The sequence below is a fragment of the Mandrillus leucophaeus genome, unplaced genomic scaffold (genome assembly GCF_000951045.1).
Source record: "Mandrillus leucophaeus isolate KB7577 unplaced genomic scaffold, Mleu.le_1.0 Scaffold853, whole genome shotgun sequence".
Classification (NCBI taxonomy): domain Eukaryota; kingdom Metazoa; phylum Chordata; class Mammalia; order Primates; family Cercopithecidae; genus Mandrillus; species Mandrillus leucophaeus.
In genome coordinates this window covers 657,929-678,435 of record NW_012109286.1, presented here as the reverse complement: position 1 = coordinate 678,435, position 20,507 = coordinate 657,929, and the positions used below count along the sequence as shown (strand labels likewise).

The 20,507-nt window shown below is 40.1% G+C and overlaps 1 protein-coding gene across 1 annotated transcript in view; it reads right to left on the bottom strand.

The window, feature by feature from the left end:
- Positions 1-20,507, bottom strand: part of EFNB2 (ephrin-B2) — a 53,493-nt gene that overhangs the window by 14,225 nt on the left and 18,761 nt on the right. The window contains exon 2 of the mRNA XM_011968651.1: positions 8,593-8,876. Coding sequence (XP_011824041.1) covers positions 8,593-8,876 — 284 coding nt within the window. The remainder of the gene's footprint in view (positions 1-8,592; positions 8,877-20,507) is intronic.

Below are 20,507 nucleotides of genomic sequence, written 5' to 3'. Positions count from 1 at the left end.
GTTAGCCAGGATGGTCTCGATCTCCTGACCTCGTGATCCGCCCGTCTCGGCCTCCCAAAGTGCTGGGATTACAGGCGTGAGCCACCGCGCCCGGCCAAGCATCAGATTTTTTAAAATGAAACTTCCCAGAGAAGGGATAGTGATAATATCTAATGAAAATATTTGCAACCACGAAGAAGCATGTGTTTGAGTGAATTATTTCCAGCACATAATCCAGTGCCTACTCTCAGGATTTTGACAGTCTCGACCATTAAAATTTCCTTGCCAAAATACGAAAAGGTTGAGCTAGGAAAGGGTCAGAGTAAAAAGCTCATGGTGGGGAGGGTGCACATCCCACAACCCTCTAGCTCATTCTACTGTCACTAATTGCATGCAATGATATTAATGACCCAGTAATTGCAAGACGAGTGGCACTGAAGTGGAAAACACCCATCGGAGGCAGAGTTCATCTCTAGGCGGTGGGACTTCACCAGCGACCGAATTAATGTCTGCTGACAGTTTAGAATATAACACTGCAGAGGAGAAAACGCACCACTCTCATGGCATCACAGCTTAGATGGACATGTTGTTTGCCTGGACCATTTAGAGACCAGCAGTAATCCCAATCAGGTGCCCCTGTCTAAATTTGCCCTACACATGAACCTTATTCCATCCAGGGGACATGTTCTATACTCTAAGAATCCAGAGCAATTTCCCATGTTTGCTTCATCTCCTGTTTAACATCAGGAACAACAAAATGGGCTACTTCACCAATGCAAAAAGCCCCTTGCAAAGAAGAACTGTCACCCAGCCTGGCTCCTCTGTAATGAGATCAATTACCCTCCAGCTTGAGGGTCTGCCAATCCATCGGTCCATCTATCCAGCCAGCCAGCCAGTCAGCGAAACTGTTGCACTTGCACTTGGCTAAGGCAATCTGAAGTCTCATACCACGTCTACTTGTATGTTTGAGAGATTTTTATTTTTAATAACTATATTATGTAGCAATTTTCTACTGAGGGGCTCAAAGTACTTGCTAACACAAAAACACAAAACAGTATAGACTTACTGAAAAAATGGAATTAAGAGTATATCTAAAAAAAAAAGAAAATTCATAAGAGCTAACAAATTGCCATCATAACCACCTTTTCCCCATGGCCTTCCTTTCCTAGTACCCTGTAGGATTTTTAGTTGAACTTTGGGGGCAGACGATTGCAAGCTGGTTATATGTTACACAATGTATGACAAAGCGTCAGTACCAAAATGTCTGACACAAGCAGAGAGTCCATCCTTTACAGTTCACGAGCTTCTCTGCTGTTGCTGTGCATGCAACATGTGTGTACATATAGTCCGCTGTCTCTGCATATGTGTTATGTATGCTTGCATATACTATCTTTACTATCGCTACATGTGCACTTAGATGTTTGGACCCAGGAGGCACTGCTGTAAACTAACAATGCTGGCCTAAGGGTCCAGCGGCCCTGGATTGAGTTTTGTTTCTGACATTTGATGGCCAACGGAATTGTACTCAGCTACTCACACTCTCTAAGTTTCAGCTTTCTCACAGTGATAAAAATTGCTCTAAGACCTGTGTCTCTAGACTTCAAAGTGAGACAAGAGTATGTGAAGGCCACAACACTTCCCTAAGTGATCAAACACCCAGCCTGAGATTTTGAAACTTCAGGAACAAATGTGACTCTTAAGAACTCTGTATTTGTTTGTCTGTGCGTCTTGGCTATTTTCGTGTTTTATTTTGCTTTAAAGTTTTATCTTCTGGATGAATGTTTAAAGGTTACTAAGAAAGAAGCCTGTCCTCTTTCATACTTGTACTAGGTCTCTAGTATTGTCCAATTATTTATAAATCCCAGTGAACCCTGAAAAAGCCATAAACACAGGTGCCAAAGATACCAAGATATATTTTATGAAATAATGAAGGCAGTTTTATTCTGAGCCATTCCTAAATAATTCTTGCTGTCATGATGGCTTAGGTGATGTCATGTAATGTGAACAGAGTCTCCATCCACAACAGCTTCTTCTTACACACTGAGCCATATGGGACAGACATTCCCATGGTCGTGACTCCATCATACCTGAGAGCCAGAAGTTTCTCAGTGCAATCTCAAGTTAAGCAGAAGCTGAGACTTTAATCCCTAAGTGTAAAGAATTTATCTTTATTCATATTAAATTCAATAAGGAGCCTCACTGAAACACACTGAGAAAACCTTTAATACAGCCAGAAGAGGAGTTCACATGATGTTAAGAAATAACAGAAACAACGCTTCTAATTATCAGACTAACGGACTGATCTACTTTCCCGGCTAGCCTCAGTGATAACGCAACCCTGACACATTTTCTTCTCTGGAAGACGATTTATACCACATTAGGATGCTGCTACAATTATCAATAAAGATACACTCCCTTCTTTGTATAACAGGGAACTGAGAAAAAGTCCTGGCAAGGCTGGTGACATGGAAATTGGGAAAAATGATTATATGTATCTGAAGACTCCTCCTCTGTCTGTCTCTTTTGGGTCTTACAAAGGATCTGCTAACAAGCTTGGGCAATTCCATGAACAAAAAGATACATAAATGCATGTTTCTTGGTAAAGGAAGCTCAAGGACAAAAGAGCTTTTATAACACTCAAAGAAGACAGAGAGAAGATCTTATAATTAAGTTATACAGCGTGACTGAAACGTGCAAACTCTCTGGAGTTCCATTTTATGGATGGACGTCAAATCAGCCAAGCTTTTGGGGCCCATGCTCTCCAGCCTGCAGCCGAGCACAGTTCTGCCTCTAGCCTGCAGCCTCATACTTCCTCCCCTGCTCCAAAGTTAACTCTTAGTTATATGCATTTGGTGTCAAGGGTGGAAGTAATAAGCATGTTATATATCCCACTCCATCTGGAGTCCCATCAACCCTGTGAAGCAGGTGCTGTCATTATTCCTACTTTACAGATGAAGAGACTGAGGCAGAGGGGGGTTAAGTTACTTGTCAAAGGGCACTCAGGAACTCGGGGTTTCCAGATCCCAGACTCTCAACCTAAGATGTTGATCTGTTTCTCTTGGACAGGGGGAGGGTGGTGGTGGTGCTGTATCCCTCAAGAACCCAAATGCACAGTCTCTGGCAACATTCTGATGAATATCCTATTACAAAGATGACAGCTATAGGTTAAAAATAAAAATGTGTTTAAATGCTTGAACTCAGCCATTATGCGCAAGGTATCAAACATAAATCCTCACCCCTCAGTCAGAGGACCCAAATGACAGGCTGATGTTGTTGTATCACCAAATGGGATTACATTTAATGATGGAAATGTGGCTTTTGCTACATTTATAGTACATAAATAATTCATCAAATAAAGCACATAATCGCTTTACACAGCCCACACATCATTCTGTATTCTAAAAGAAATCTATATGTTAAGAGGACATTTGAAACCTCCCGTAACTATCTTGCTAAAGAACAGTGCATTCAGTACATTTCAGTGCTACTTGCCAAACCTACACCCCAGAAATAAGTAAATCAAAAGCAGAGAAGAAAACAAATATATGCTCAACAACATAAGCAAGACTCTAAAGTTCCTCTGTTTTGATTCTTTAAGAATATTGTTTCATTATATTTGTGCAAGCATTTTACTTTGTGATTTTGCTTAGAAGTGGAGTACATGTCTAAAAAAAAAGCAAAGCTGTTTGCGGAGCCTTCCAATTTTACATGCTCTTTATTAAAAAAAAAAAAAAAAGCTATAGACAACTGAACCAATGAGGGCCCTAAGAAATGGCAGCTTCTCCAGACTCGTTCAGTGTTTCTTAAGGAAGACTTTGCCAAGGCATGGAGAGTGAGGGAGGCCTCCAAGAGGATGCCATGAATGCCACAGGGTGGATCTCACAGAACAACCTTTAATCAAACAGTCCTTAGAAAAGATGACTTATGGACTATGCCACAAGATGTGTCTTAGCTATGGATTTGCAGCAAAATAATGCAAAAGCCACATGAAGCTAAATTGGGAGGTGCTTCTTTAATACCGTTTTCTTTGTCTAACAGCTCTGCCGTAGCTACTGTTCACTTGAAAAGTATGAACACAATGGCATTCATTTTTCATCCATCTCTGACTCACATGATTTTGGTAGTGTGACGAAAACCTCTTTGTGGGTTATTTTGCAAGGTTTTATGCGAAGGTAGAACCACCAGCCCACAGAACCTTCGTGAGGACAGCTGTTGCAAAGGGCCAACACACCAAACCTGCTGACTCATTCAGCTTTGGGTGTCACCTCTGAAAAGAAACTAAACCAGGCACAGAAAGGGCTGCAAAGAAAACTATGGATAAAGGCTACAAACACAAGAAGGCTTTCCCAGTAACAACTGGAGCATTTAGTAAGTCTAAGACACAGCTTCCCTTGAAAATGGGCAATTTCAAAACAGTTATTTCATGAACATTAAAAAAAACTTTAAAGACAATAATAAAAATAACTATAGGTTATATAAATTAGCCACTCTGTTTTTAAGGCAATCAAAGATCTGAACATAATAAAGAAAAGGTCTCTTCAGACCACATGGCCATAATATCTCCATCTTTGCATCACTTGAAGATTAGGAGATCTCGCTATGCAAATTAGGCCCAGGGCTAATTACTGAAATAGGTCACTTGAAAATGTCAATTCTAAACAGGAATAAAAACCCACATACTGATGCTCCTTGACTTAGGTGGGGCTATGTCTTGATACTTGATAAGCACAAGGTAAGCTGAAAAATATCATTAAATCGAAAATACACTTAATACTCCAATAAACCCATCAGAAAGTTGAAAAATTTAAGTGGAACCATTGTAAGTTGGTGACCCTTCGTATATAATTTTGCCACAAGTTAAAAAGCAAATAACCATCTATGAGAAGAATGAATGAGGACGCATATCAGTTTGCCACATCATCTCCTAAGGGGACTTAGTGAATACTTAGTGTGTTTAAAAATACAGTTCAAATTAAAAATTCATATTCATGTCTGAAAGTCACAAGTATGATGACTATATTTTAAAGCAGGTAGCACCACAAATCAAATGAAATGTTTTTAAAGAATTTACAGAGGATCCTGTCCATTTGAAACCACATTAACAAGTGATCCTATATTGGATTTGTATGCCCAGCCCTAAGATGGCTTGAAACTGGAGGAGACCGCCACCATTAGCCAGAACAATGACAATACTAAAAGTGTTTTTTAGAGAAATAAATTAAAGTTCAAAGAAATAAAGTGACTTTCTCATTAAGCTCAGGAAGCAGGACTAGCAAGTAGGACTCCAGGTTCCTGGTTGAATTTTTCGAAATGCTGTTCATGTAGGGTACTCCACAGTGCAAGTCAGTCCCTCTGGACTGCTCCTCATTGGTGGAAGAAAGTCAAGCACTCCTCCAAAGCATCAGATCTCTTTTTCCTCTCCATGGAAAGAAACTAGCACACGAAAACATGATATTTATTGTAACACTGCTGGTTGTGAAGGTGCTTACCAACTAGACACTCAGATTTGGGGTTAAACCCATTGTAGCATTTATTAAAGCAACTCAAATGCCAATATTACGTACTGTCTCAAAGTGAACCAACGATTTGAAGTGTTAAAAATATACATGTAAATTTTAATACTTTCCGTCATGCTACCTAGCACTATTTATAAATGTACTGATATAAAAATTACCAACTTCAAACACTTTCCTTCTCAAAAAAGCCAGTACAGAGCTTGACTGTGTGTATGTGTGTGCATTTGTCTGATACGCAAAGTAGTGACTTTTTAAAATCCATTAATTGTTTTGGTGTCTTAGAACTTTTGCAGAAGCAATACAAAGTCAATATTAATTTCTAAAACTATTTTAACATTTGTTCTCTGTATTTCCCATTTCCTTTCTAGGGAAATTTGTAGATCAATGAGCTTTGCCGTAGGGTGGGTGAGAAACTGGCTTCTATATTTTCCCAAGTATCTGAAACGCCTTCCTCTGCCTACGCCATCGTGGAAGTCTTTCAACTCTGCTGAAAGTCTCAACTGGACTTCCTGGCAAACTTCTGAGCCCTGAGCCCTGAGTCCTTCACCCAGCCCTTATGATGGTCTCCCAAAGCAACATCCAAATAGCCTCTCGTAGTTTCAAAGTTGAGACCCTCAATTCCATATTAAGAAAGATTCATGTATCCCAGGCTACTATATGCTTTTGCATGGTAAATCCTAACTCTAAGGAGAGCTCTGATGGCCAGAGGAGCTCAGTAACTGTGATGAACCTGTTAGTGCGGTATGAAGAGTTTCCAAAACAAGAAAATAATAGATGCTATTATTGTGTAGATTAATATTAGAAAATAAACTGTGCTTCTAAATACAAATCTCTCATGTATTAATAAAAAGCAATTACTAAATGCTCACTACATTAAGCAAAGAGATGTTGGTAAACAATTCTTTATTTGCATATCTTGTATATTATTTCACACTAAAGGTTAAACTCTTAATGTTTACTAAAATTCCACTTGCGCCCAATGGGAACTTAGAATTTGCAAAGCATTCTTCACGAAGTCATAAGCTAAAGGAAGGGGAGAGACTCGGGGTCTGTTGGCATATCAGTGGACTTGGGCTGCATCCACGCCTTAGGGACATGCATTCACTGCCCTAGGGCATCTCATCTTTAGTGTGTCCACTATTCCCGTATCACTACCTTCTTTCTCCCGCCCCACCCAGGGGCATTAACCTCCTTAATAAATGCATCTGATCAGTTTCAGTTCCCTGTAAATGTTATGCTAAACAGTAGTTTTCGCTGAAAAAGTCTTACTTTAAAAGTCTTTACTAAGGCCAGGTGCGGTGGCTCACGCCTGGAATCCCAGCACTTTGGGAGGCTGAGGCAGCAGGATCACGAGGTTAAGAGATCCAGACGATCCTAGCCAACATGGTGAAACCCTGTCTCGACTAAAAATACAAAAATTAGCTGGGCGTGGTGGCGCATGCCTGTAGTCCCAGCTACTCGGGAGGCTGAGGCAGGAGAATCACTTGAACCTGGGAGGCGGAGGTTGCAATGAGCTGAGATCACGCCACTGCACTCCAGCCTGGCGATAGAGAGAGACTCCATCTCAAAAAAAAAAAAAAAAAGTCTTCACTAATATAAACACATTGCTAGACTTCCAAAAGCTTAAAGTTTCCATTTATTTTACCTGGTAACTATTTCACATTTTCAAAGATTTCCCTATTATTCTGCATACTTGACCACCCCATCTACCTGTTTCATTTCAGAATGCTTTTATTTTATAATAATTATTCCTTACTAAGTATATACTCTACCACTCTCTTTTGTTATTGTTGTTACTAATTCTCGGTAAGCTACTCTACGTGTCAAGTTGGCTTTAAAAATAGGTTTTCATTCTGTGCTTTAAAGTGTAGCTCTTGAGCTGGGTGCAGTGCTACACGCCTGTAGTCCCAGCTACTTGGAGGCTGAGGTGGGAGGATCACTTGAGCCCTGGAGTTCAAGGCTACAGTGAGCTGTGATCATGCCACTGCACTCCAGCCTCCGCAACAAAGCTAGACGCTGTCTCTAAAAAAATAAAATAACAATAAAGTGCAGCTCATAGGTTGAGACTCAAGAGTTTCAGTTCAATCACTAAGATTCTCCTACCTAAAGTTTTAGAGTCCACCTTGGAGCAAATAATAAACCAGTGGCAGACAGCAGTTCCCCAATAAACTGAAGTCTATGGTAACCAAGCCATTGGAAAAGTCAACCCAATTATGAGTATAATTTTAAACCAAATTAATTAAGAAAAAAGACTTCATTGCTTGAATGATGCAAACAGCTGTCTGAGTCGCCTAGACTTTAACAAAACCTGGGGCCCTGGGAATGACGCTGACGAGAGATCTGCACATAGTAGGCGTGGGCTCGAAATGTGCTCATCAGCTGACTTCACGTCCTCACGAGTTAGCCTCAGATATGACCCAAAGGATACATACCATCTCTTCCTGAAACAGCGTGTCAAATTACATATATCTATGCAAAAAACAGTAATTCACGGAGAAAACCAAGTTTTGTCTTTTTCTTCTGAATCTGGTTTTAATGTGACCTTCGCCTGTCATCCCCATCTTTCTAATTTATGAGCTCCATCTTCTCTAGACTGATAATTTCTTGAGGAAAGCATGCTATTTTACCACCTTTCACTGCTGAATCCCTAGCCCTTAAGCACAGTTTCTGGCACAGAATAAATATGAAATGAATGAGTGAATGAGTGAATGAATGGATAGATGGGTGAAGAGAAAACGCAATGCACAAGATTTACCTATCAAAATCCACCAATGGTCCTTAAAAATGGTTTTGTCAGTAGAGATGCTGAATATATTCATATAACACATTTATTTCAATACTATTAAGAATTCTAGTGGTTTTTTTTGTTTTTGTTTTTTTCTCTCTTTGGGTATGTATACTTAATGAATACTGCTAGCACAGGGTCCCAAATTCAATGAAGGTTTCTTTGAAAAAAAAAAAGGGGGGGGGGACAATTTTTCAGCAAAGATTCTCACCAAATTATTTGCCACAATAATTTTAAGGAGACAAAAAATTGATACAAACCTATATAGCTTATCTTAATTTCTATAAAATAAATGAATAAAATTATACTTACATATAATGTAATAATCTTTGTTCTTCTGAAATTCTAGACCCCAGAGGTTAGGGCTGAATTCTTGAAACTTGATGGTGAATTTGATATCTTGGTCTGGTTTGGCACAGTTGAGGAGAGGGGTATTTTCCTTCTTAATAGTGCATCTGTCTGCTTGGTCTTTATCAACCATATAAACTTTATAATATTCATACTGGCCAACAGTTTTAGAGTCCACTTTGGGGCAAATAATATCCAATTTGTCTCCTATCTGTGGGTATAGTACCAGTCCTTGTCCAGGTAGAAATCTAAAAGCATAAGAAAAAAATGCCAATGAGTTGATAAAAAATTAACAGTAGTAATGACAGTTACAAGATAGCCAGGCAATGCTGATAATTCCATACTACATATTTTCAGATTCATGCTTTTATGTATCAAAAGTCTCTTCCTTCAGATCAATATGGGATGAATGTGTTTTGGAATTAAGCTTTGAAAGGAAAAGGAAAGACAGAAAGAAACCACTTTCCTTACTCTAAGCCACAGGACCAGGCTACCTGCTGACATTTCTTTACCACCCCCTCGCTTGTAATATTTCAGTACTCCTTTGTGTAACCTGACAATAACTTTTCCTCCATGGCGAGTCAGATCATCCCACATGTTTGTTATTTTTTAACCACTGGCAGCTTCAGTTTATTGGGCATGCCACAGAGAGATCTCATCAATTGGAGGGAACAGTGGATCCACTAATACTTTGTTGTCCTGTTAGTTTCCATTTGCTGTTGATGTTAATTAACAGACAAGTTTCATCAAGAATGTTTCAAATTACTTATCATAATTAGTTAGTCACTGATCAAACAATGGGTTTTTTATTACACTGAACAAAAGAAATGTCTTACAAATGCATAAAAGATAACCAGAAATAATTAGTTGTAGTATTGATTCAGCTGCAAAATGAAGAGTCCTCTACTTGCAAGGACAACAACTACTGTCCCTGCTCTAGAAATCTTTTTTTTCCTTCCCTTGAGACGTATTTGCTCCAATTAATTCTCAGAAGCAAATCTTTAGAACTAAGACTACTGATACAATATTCCCTTAATGCTTATAGCTAAAAGCCTCCCTCCTCCCTATCCTCTTTCTTGCTAGCCATGCTCCTGAATGATCTTTCTTAATGGGGAGTTTCTCTGAAAATCTGAAACAAGAACTTCCTAATGAACATCCTTCTACAAGTGCTAACACTAACAACACACTTAGAAATCCCAGCTCGTTCGTAAGCAGCCAAGCCTGCAGGCTCATTAAAATATTAAAGCCTGAGAACAAAGAATCGCCTCTGAATCCTTCCAATTCAACCCTTTTCTTTAACCAGAGACGCCCACCAGCCATGATGACTACAGGGTCATAATTCACTAAGAGATAAAGCAAGGATGATAGGGCACCCCCAATTTCAAACCCATACCAAGGGAATAGCTTATGATTTATGCTAATGAATGGTATTAATTTTCTGAAAAGTGCATGAGTGTGGTTATGAAGCAGCACAAACATAACAGAAATCATATTATGGATTCATATTAAAAACCTGCACTCTTTATTGGCAGGAAAAATGTATGTGGCTGTTACCTCTTTCTTGGGAATGTGTTACTGTACAACCCCCAAAAGAGAAGGATGGTCCCCTTTTTTTTAACTGAGCTCCTTTAGCAAGGACATAGGACATTTATTCATTCAAAAAAAAAAAAAATCTTTCTGTGAAACAGAATTAAAAATGAATTTTTATAACAATGATATATTTAAAACAACCATGTGTGTACTGTTGAGAATTCTCTAGAACTTTTGACAAATGCAGATCACAGGGAACCTCTCTGTGGTATCCCCTCAACCTTGTGAATGCCAATGTGTTCTCTCTAGACAATTTAATCTTCTTTATGGACAAAACACAATTCAGTTTCTCAAGTAACAGACTCAATCAGAATGTCTGTGGATGAGGCTAATTTCTTTATCTCCCCCAGCCCCTCCAACATACACACAGTAATTCTGATGGGCTGCTGAGGTTAAAAAACTCAGGCAAGATGCTGGGCAGCAGGTACAAACTAAATTCCATAAACATTAAATTGATCATCTTCCTGACACTTCCTTTTTCTCCTGTCTTATTCCTTGACCTTTTTAGGACATCTTTAAGGTTTACAAACACTGGGAGTCAATTCCTGCCTAGGGTTTCTCATACCACTCCAAACATTTTCTATCCTAGATCTGCTCCTTTTGTAGCCTGCACAGACAGCACTGTATAAGGGTTAGCTACTGTTAGAGGAAGTATTCCTAAATTACAAGCCCCGGGGGCTTCCCAGGCTTCAGAGATCAGGATCCTTACCAAGCCAGATGTACCCATTTCCTCAACCATTCATTCAGCTCTTTTAAGAAAAAGCATTACACCCCCTTCCAAGCTGTACATCTCTGCAAATCTTAAAACTCTCCCACGTTACACCCTATGTCTCAAGTTTGGCTCACTAAGCTCTTTCTTCATTCAAAATGCTCCCAAGATCCTGTTTCCTTCATGAGGATTTTTTTTTCCTACTTAACTAAAGATTCACAGGAGGTTTCCTTCCAGGCCATGCAAGTCACTCCTCTTGACTCTCATCACTCACCATCTCAGTGACAGCTCTTGCTGGTGCTGATGTGGTGAGATTGGAAACACGGGATGCAGGGGTTGATGTGGCTTTGGGGATCTTCGTGTTTGAGGCCATATTTTCAGAAGGCATAAGTCACATAAAAATTGAATGAGCCTTTTAATTCATTTTACAAACACTCCAGGCCTTTCTTGATGTAAAGTTTTCATTCAGGGTGTACTGTCCAACTTTGTGAAAAATCTCTAATGGTCAGTGAAGGCAACCCAGGGGGATGCTTATCAAAATGGAAATGTGGCGGGGAGGCTCACATTTCAATATGCATATGTGATATGCTCGTAAAAAGTAAATCCTGACAAAACTCACCATTCCTGATGATTCCAAACGCATTAATTCACCTTTCGGAACACATTGTGGCAAAATGTGAGGCAAGAATTTGATCCTCGGCTCTTTAAAAGAATTATTTCTAGAGCTCATTAAAACAATGATGGCTCCTTTAATTAAATCAATACAAAAGGCCCCAATACTTGAGTGCTTTAGCAGCTTTTACTTCTTAAGCATATACATAAACAGCCATAGCACACAGTCACTTTAATTGATGAGATTATGGCTTCTCAGTGGACAGAGTGCAGTTGAGCTGAGAGCCTGAACTACAGCTCTCCTGGCCATGTGTTTGATATGTGCAGTCTGCATTATTGACTCTGCCTCCCGGGAACTCTCACACTTCCTAAAGCACCATGGCAGCAGACAACAGTACTGTGAGTATAACAACTCAAGTAACCTATTTTGTGCCAGACGTTGTGAGTGACAGCAAAGTAGAGATCGCTGATCATTCGGAATTTATAGTCTAGCTCCCCGAGGGCAGGCAAGTCCCACATGTGACTAATTCAATATTCAATGCCCAAGGGGCTGACACAGAGTAGATGCTCAATAAAGAATGTATTAGTTGAACAAAAAATAGGAATGAACAAATAGAAGCTAACATTTATACAAACTGAAGTCGAATTAAGTACCACTATTTGCAGGTCACAGACATGATAGGAATTCTGAAGACAGAACCACTGAGTTGGGACAGGATACACTGAGGAGGAGAGACCGGATTTCCACAGATGCCCTCCCAGGCACACTGGTGTTTCTGGAGAGCAAGGAGCCCTGCAAATGGAGTTTCTGACCCTTTCTCTCTGAAAAAAGTTGTAAGTATTGGCAGTCTTCTACAATCCCTCTCTACTTAAAATGCAAGGCAATCAGCCACCTCCAGAACCACTAATAATACAAACACAGCTGCTTTGGAGCACTTGCTTTTGGCTCAGCCCCGTCCAAAGCCCCATACATCCCATGTTCTTCATTTCAGCACAACACATGGACCTAACCCACAAAACAGGTGAAGACACACTGGTGCCCAATGAGCATGACAGGAAAAGCCCCCTTTCTCTGCACACTTTTCGGTTTTGACTGCAGCACATTCAGTTATAACTCTGGCTTTGGCAAACACATTTTTCCCCCCCAAATCAAGCTGTTCATAGATAAGCCATGAAGTTAAGGGAAATCAAGAGAAAGCCAATACACATGCACATGTGAGCGTCACATGGAGAGCCAGGGAAAGTCGAGCTCCACACCAAGCACACATCAGTGGTTCCTGAAGGGAAGAGGCTCCTTCCAAGGCAATCATCTGAGACCATGGCTCAGATATGCAACCCTTCCCCAGGAGGCCAGGAACCAAAAGGTGAGGAAGAAACACACCAGCTACGTGGCATTTGTGTTTTACATTTAATATTACATATGGACTCCAGACAATTATGCAAATAGCAGAATATATATGAAAAGCAAATGGGGTGAGTTTCCTAACACTATCATTTTTTAATGGAAAACAAATGAGTTCCATAGGTTATAATCAGGTCAGTAAACAGAGTTCCTATTTTTGAAGTGATGGGGTTTATATTTGGACTCTGTTACTTTTAGATTGCTTAGACACATTAATAAATCAAACTACATAGCACATCTATCTATGCCCTAAATATTTTGTAATATTCAACAATACACGTCTCCTATGCTAACTCTGAAAGTGTTAAAAAGAATTATGATGATGACAACTGGCTAATTTTAAATTACTAAACTGACTTGCCATTATGGATGCCAAATACAGATTTCTTTCTGTGTGTTCAGACAATGGTTCATTTTGTAACCAAAAACAGTAGAAGGAAACTGCCACAGTTACAACCCATACCGCATGGGGGGAGGCTGTTCTCGTCAAACTTCGCCCAGACAGAAAGTGGTTAGAGAGGGGTGTCATTTAATAAAGTCTGCTGATTTTAAGCTCAAATAAAAAGCAAAGACCACCAAGAGTGATTCATGTCCCACAGAGGAGAGAGAACTGAGTCAGACCAGTTCCGTCTCTGAGCAAAGTCAGAGCAGGCTCTCTACTGTCTTTCTGGGAGGGGAAGGCTGCCTCTTCCTTTCCATCAAGAGAACCTCCAGGTTTAGGGCTGCTTCCCAGGCCGTGGCGTGTGGCTTGGTGCATTCTCACTGGAGGGCCTCCCTGGGAACCATGGGAAGCTGCTCTAAGAGTGAGGCATACTGAGTGGAAATAGGCAACTCCAGTGGTTTTTCCCAGTGAATCAGTCCTAAGTAAGACAATAGATGCCCTGCCTTGGAATCAGATATAGAGACAATATAATGTGGAAAAAACTGGAAACACTCAAGTAGGGCTTCCAAACTTAACATGCCTATGGTGAAATGATCTGATATTGGAATCTATTTTTCCTCTTGGATTACCTATTGAACTTAATCCAAGCTTTTTCAAGTTTTTCAGCAATTTAGACTCTAATACTTCTACATGGATACTTTGGCTAAGTCTAATAATCTCAATTAGACATAAATATTTAGTAATCTAAACTGGATCTCTATAATTTAGACATTTCAATTTCACAGTCATAATTGTAAAAACTTTAAAAAATAGTCATTATGTTGCCAGGCGTGGTGGCTCACGCCTATAATCCCAGCACTTTGGGAGGCTGAGGCGGGTGGATCATGAGGTCAGGAGTTCAAGATCAGCCTGGCCAAGATGGTAAAACCTCATCTGTACCAAAAATACAAAACTTAGCTGGGCATGGTGGCGGGCACCTGTAATCCTAGCTACTCAGAGGCTGAGACAGGGAACTGCTTGAATTCTGGAGGCGGAGGTTGCAGTGAGCCGAGATCACACTACTGTACTCCAGCCTGGGCGACAGAGCAAGACTCCATCTCCAAAAAAAAAAAAAAGTCATTATGCAACACAATATTCTTTAATATTAATAGACTGGAACATAGCATAATTAATGAAGACAGCAGAAAGTTTGAACCTACACTATGAGCACATGCTTGTTTAAAACACGGGCCTAACACACTGAAAACATAAACCAGTCACTTAGAGTTCAGAGATCACGTCATGTGATTTTCATTCACAGACCAGACCATGGCACACTGGGATGTCAAGTCTGGACTTTTCTGCTGACCGGTATTGCATTATCGGGTCTCACAGGGTGCCTGGGAAAAGGATGGAGGCAGTGGTTGCCTGCTCTATTTCTGCACTTTGCCCAATGTAATAGGAGGATCCGTGGGAAGCCAGCAGTGGAGAAGTTTATGGAGAGCTGTGTAGTGAACCTGAAATTGCACTCCCTGCTCCCCCTCCCACCCACAGCTACTCCACTTTCCCTGCTTCTTTCTTCCTCTGACCATACTACATGCACCTTAGCACAAACATCTGATGCCTTCTTACAAGTTTTCTCAAGGTTGGCCAAAGAGTGTAGATTAACCGAGAAGAAAACCCGTATCGCTGGGGGCCCACCCGATGCTGGTGTAGTCTCTGAAAATACAAGTGAAATGTGTGAACATACACCTGTTGGCTCTCCTGAGGGACGCGACAGATCCACGGAGGGAAACCATGGAAGAAGATGCCAAAGTTTCCAAACAAGGATGAGTTAATATGTTAGTAACTGACGCAAGAATACTCAGCTGACACTGAATAGAGAGATCAGAACAAAAAGATACAAACAGCAACTACCAGTTTCTATGTCCAGACAGATAACTAGGCCAGGTAAACCCAAATCGACACAGACATGATGACAGTGCTTGGAAATGCTGTGGGAAAGCTTCTATTTAAAAAGCGTCAGATTCGATCCAGAGCCACTTCTACCTAATATTACACATGTAAAAATCTATTTAAATATTTAATATTTATGTGTAATTATGGCAGTTATCATGCACTTGAGAAACAGGGCCATGTTACTCATGTAACAGGACAAGGGGAGTCCTGACATGGCTGCTGGAGCACGCACGTGCAAGTGGAATAAATGTGTGGGGGGAGGAGGCCCACACATAAAGCTCTTCTACCTCTGGAGCAAACTGCCAAGTAGGGCGAGATTCATAAGTCAATTCGCATTACTCTCCACAAAGAATTAATTTTGTTTTTCTTTTCATTTAAAAATTATATCATTAGTGTTTACGGTCATTGTAAGCAGATGGCTGATTTCAGTTGAAAATATACACATCAATAATACATGGTATGTTGTTCTGTTTATTTTGCTGACTGCACGGAGACAACCATAAACAAGTGGTCACACACACCGCCTTTACCTGAGAACACTTTGGGCTACTGAATGGTGGACTGCGAATGATTTTTAGCTTTCTGTGTTTTCTTTGCAATAAATAGTCGGTGCTTTTGTGATAATATTAAAGCATTATTTTTTAACGTAGTTTCAGAAAAACTGTACTATCTTTCATAACTGACTTTAAAAATAAGCATTTGAAATATTTAATGCCTACAGACTTAAACTTTTGATGCAATTCCCTAGCAAGCAGATAAATAAATTATCCTAGTTAAGTTGTGACCTATTTAATACATAAATCTCTGAGTCCACAGAAACTGTAGTAACAAACTTGTTTACTCAAATAAGTGAAAAATAGGGAATATATACAATTTATGCTTAATCATTGAACTGTACAAACATTTCAAAGATTCTAAATCCCAGCTTTACAAAGAGGCTCAGCCTAGCAACTACCAACCAAAAGTCAGTAATATCACAGGTTTCTTTGATTCCCAAGCCAGTGTTCTGTATTAAGTACACTTCAGATTTACCCCATTTTGGAAAACATGTACTTTTTCCACAAAAGGCTTTAATTTTTAATTAAACGCCAAAGCCCACAGTGCAGAAGAGAAGTCAGAGTGCAAACTGGTTCGTCTGCAATTCCGAACGCGGATGAGCAGTCTGCAGTTCTGCTGTAATTGGCTGGTGTTTCCAGTCACCTCCTGACAAAGGATGCACGCTGCTCCGGATAAGCCCAAACCCTTGACCCTTCACCCCACCATGTACTTTGGGCCTGCCACGTCTATATGGAGCTAGAAGGGCATTAACACCAAAGACCAAGGCTCCTTTCCGAAGGGCTCGGTGCACTTGGGGATACGAATACTCCCAAAGAAGGGCTTTGCATCATGAGCGTGTGAATCTGATGGCACACTTCATCACCAGGCAGGATCTTCAGTCTTGCATGACTTCCATTTAATGCTAGATTGCTGCAACAGCTTAATAAGGTATTCTCTCAATGCTCCAAACATAAGAGTTTTGTTATAAAATGAATAAATAAAGGCAGGGCCTAAGAAAGACACAGGCAGTAATAAGAAATACTCGGAAAATGTTTTTTTCCTTTTTTGTGGATAGCACTTTACTGCCCCCTTTTGCACTTTAACATCAGAACAAGTTTCTACACAGACTTATTCTGAAATCAGAGAAATACTGGGGTGTAGCGATAGGGTGTCAGGTTTATACGGAATTAGGTTACCAGATACCACGGCTTAGAGTAAAAAGTAATTACCTTAAAACTTCCAGCGAGTGCACCACTATCTTCTCAGTGGCTTTAAACCTCCAAGAAATAAGGTAGTAATTGGAGGTTTTAATTGACATTTTCTGCTTTAATTTGAATGTATATGTGTGTTGGAACAATTGCCTGTTTTCACAGGTGCCCCTTCTTTCACACTTTCCTAAAACAAATATCATCTGCAACATGAACCTGATTTATTCAAGGAAAAGAAAAGGGCTCTAAGAGCAGGCTATACAATTTGGAACCATTAAAGTGTTATAAATCTGAGAGCAAAGACTAGGTGGGTACGGGTGGGGGTACAATTCACACCAATGACAAGCAACATCTTTTCAAGAAAAAGAAAGATGAGAAGCACAGAAATTCAAACACACAGTGAGCTGATAGGCACACAAACCAGTTTAGCAACTCTTCAAGGTGAGGTGTGTTTGTGCCTCTTCAGCATGCATACCTTTGAAAAAAAGCAATTAAACTACAGTCTAAAGGAAAGTTTCATTTGTCAAACTTGAATCTGCAATAACAGAGCTAGAGGGTCTCCAGTTCCGAGCCCAAAGACCTCAACCTGCATTTGATAGAGGTGCGTGTGATGCTGTGTATCCTTTTACTTAAACATAATCCATTTTCCTCTGTCAGTCTACAATTAGCATATGAGTCAAAATAATATTAAATTTCATAGGCCACAGTGCCGCACAAAACTGACTCCTTTTGATGTTAATCTTGTTTTTTATTTGTGGTATAATGCTCAAAATCCTGGTGGCTAAAGTTAATTTTATTTTAAAATGCTCCAAGACAGTATTCTCACAGTTTAAGCTTTTTTTTTTTCTTCAGTAAAATAATAGAAATATTTATTTAATTTTTATCTGTGCCATGATTTTCACTGTCATAAAGCCTCCAATTCACAGAGGGACATACCTGTATGTAACAGGCAGAGGCTGAAATATCATCTACTTTTGTATTAATCATCTAGAAGTCTAACTTTAAGTGTGTGATCCCCAAATATCATTGTTGTCTTTTCAAAAGTTTAGAGACTAGTTAATAATCTTGGCCATGAAATTAAAGACAAAACTCAACCACCTATCTCAAAATAAAAATGCAGGTCTTTATTTACCACACACACACACACCCCCCAAAAAAACCAGCCCATGAATTTTGCAGCTAGATAAGAAAAAATATGGAGATTTGAAGAGTAAGGCTGGGATGCTATGTACAGTGGGCAAGTGAGAAGGGGTGTGATCTCACAAATGCCACATTTCATCCTATTGGCTTGACCATGCTGGCTCCATTACTAAAAGGAGGATTTCATAACCCTCAGAGACAAGATGCACTGCAGGCTTCTTTCCCAACTGTAATTTGTGTGCACCTGTACGGTCTTGTTCCAAACCACGCTTTTAGCAAGAGTCTATAAAGGAAGGTGGAACTCCTGTTATTTATAGGTGAGGCACCAGAAAGAAAAATGGTTTTCATAGAGAAAGAAATTCAAAGGGCATTTCCAGCTGGTTCTCTCTTGTTTTAGATACGAGTGTTCAAATCCATTTGCTCATTTACCTGAGTGGGAAAATTCGCGGAGATGAAAGGCTCATGTAAATCATATAGGGAATGCCTTGGCATCAAAAAAACTCGAAGAAATTGAATTAAGATACAGTGAAAAGCACAACAATATGACAATCTAAAGTTAGGGAAAGCATATCTTTTGTTTTAACCCTCTGCCCATCCCTTTCCTTCCTAACATTACATTTTTTTTTAACTACAAAGAATTTTGCCTATTGACAAAAATGATTCACCCATGTATTATTAAAGGGAAACTTCTCCCTTTTGGTGGGGCCAACAGGCCAGCAAGGGGCTGCCATTCCTGCTCCTCCAGGATTGAGTCTGTCTTGTTTAGCATGCGACCCTCCCTCTGACCCCCAACCAGGTACCTTGCATAAACAGGGCGCTCAATAGGTGTCTGTGTAATTAAAGAATGAACAAATTAATAAGGCATAAGATGAGATAACACTCTCCAAGTTCTCTCTTGCTATAAGAGATTCACCTTGCCAGTCAGGCATAATCAGCCTAGTAACACAGTTTACAAGGCTGTGTGCAATTGCTTTACAAGCAGGCTGCCTCATAGATACCTCCTTCCTGGGCTTCAGAGGAGGGTCAGGGTTAGGTCTGCTGTGGGCGTATGACAGGAGACATTTTCCTGCATGTCTCAGGGCTTTGCCACAGCCCGTGGAGTTAGGGAAGAAAAGGAAGAAAAACAAAGCAGGCTACAAAACAGCCAGGTCTGTAGTGCTAACATCAAAAGGGAGCAAAATCAGACTCGGTTCCTGACTTCCATACGGATCATCCCCACAACTGTGCAACTCAGGAAAACAGAAACAGCGCTCCACTGTAACTTTGTGAACGACCCATTTATTTCCTGCTTAGTCACCACATTCAGCCTGGAATTACCTTGACCAAAACCCAAAAACACCCCAGAAGATAAATACTATAAGTGATTCAAACAAGCAGCTACTGAGAACGGCATGAAAGTAATTGGACAAGGAGGAGGAAGGAGGATGTGCTGGGGGCCCTGAGTTCTAAAAGGCATGAAGATTTGGTTGTTGGAGACCTCTGGCCGGTGGCTGCGTGGTCTCCAGGTAAGCAGATGCTAAGCATGGTGAAAATGCAAACCAAGGGGCACCACTTGGAGTCAAGAGAACCCCAGGCCCACCAATATTCACCGCCTGGCTTCCTTAAACAAATGGCTCCAAACTTGCAGAACATCAAAAGCCAGATGGGCTGTACTGAATGAATCCACAGGCAAGAAGCCAGAATCCCAGTTTGCTGTAGAAATAAGCCTGGACTTGATTTGAGTCTTCTCAGCTCTGACAAGCTGGAAGCTGGCACAAATCCCAAAATCCAAAATAAAATGGCATTTAATTGTGACTAGACTCTAAAAAAGATGTCATACTATCTCCTTAGCTTGACACACACTCAGCATCTCACCAAATGGATGTCCCCTCAAAAATCTGACCTCTTTTTCTCCCAACAAGGAACAATCGAATGTTTCCATTTTTAAAAGGAAAATGTTACCAGTCAAAGGAATAATACTCAGTATATGCATGACTATTATATATTGTAATAACTCTCCAGTCATCCTTTAAATGGGCTGATCATTATTCTGTTTCCATTGGGTATAATCTTATTATACCCAAGATTTCACATAAACTTATTATATCAAAGATTCAAAGGTTCCATTTAAAACTACATGACTATCATAAGAACGTGACTATAAATCAAAATGGATAATGACAGAATTAGAACAATTATACCACAAACTTTTTGATCCATCATGTATGCACTGTTTTAAGCAAATGCATGCTTAATTTAGTTATATGACGAAGACTACTCCATGCACCAAAATAAGCAGGAGGCAGAGGATTAAAAGAGGGATGCTGGCCCCAGACTAGCTGGATTTAAATCCACTTATTAGTTCAATATGACTTTGTCTAA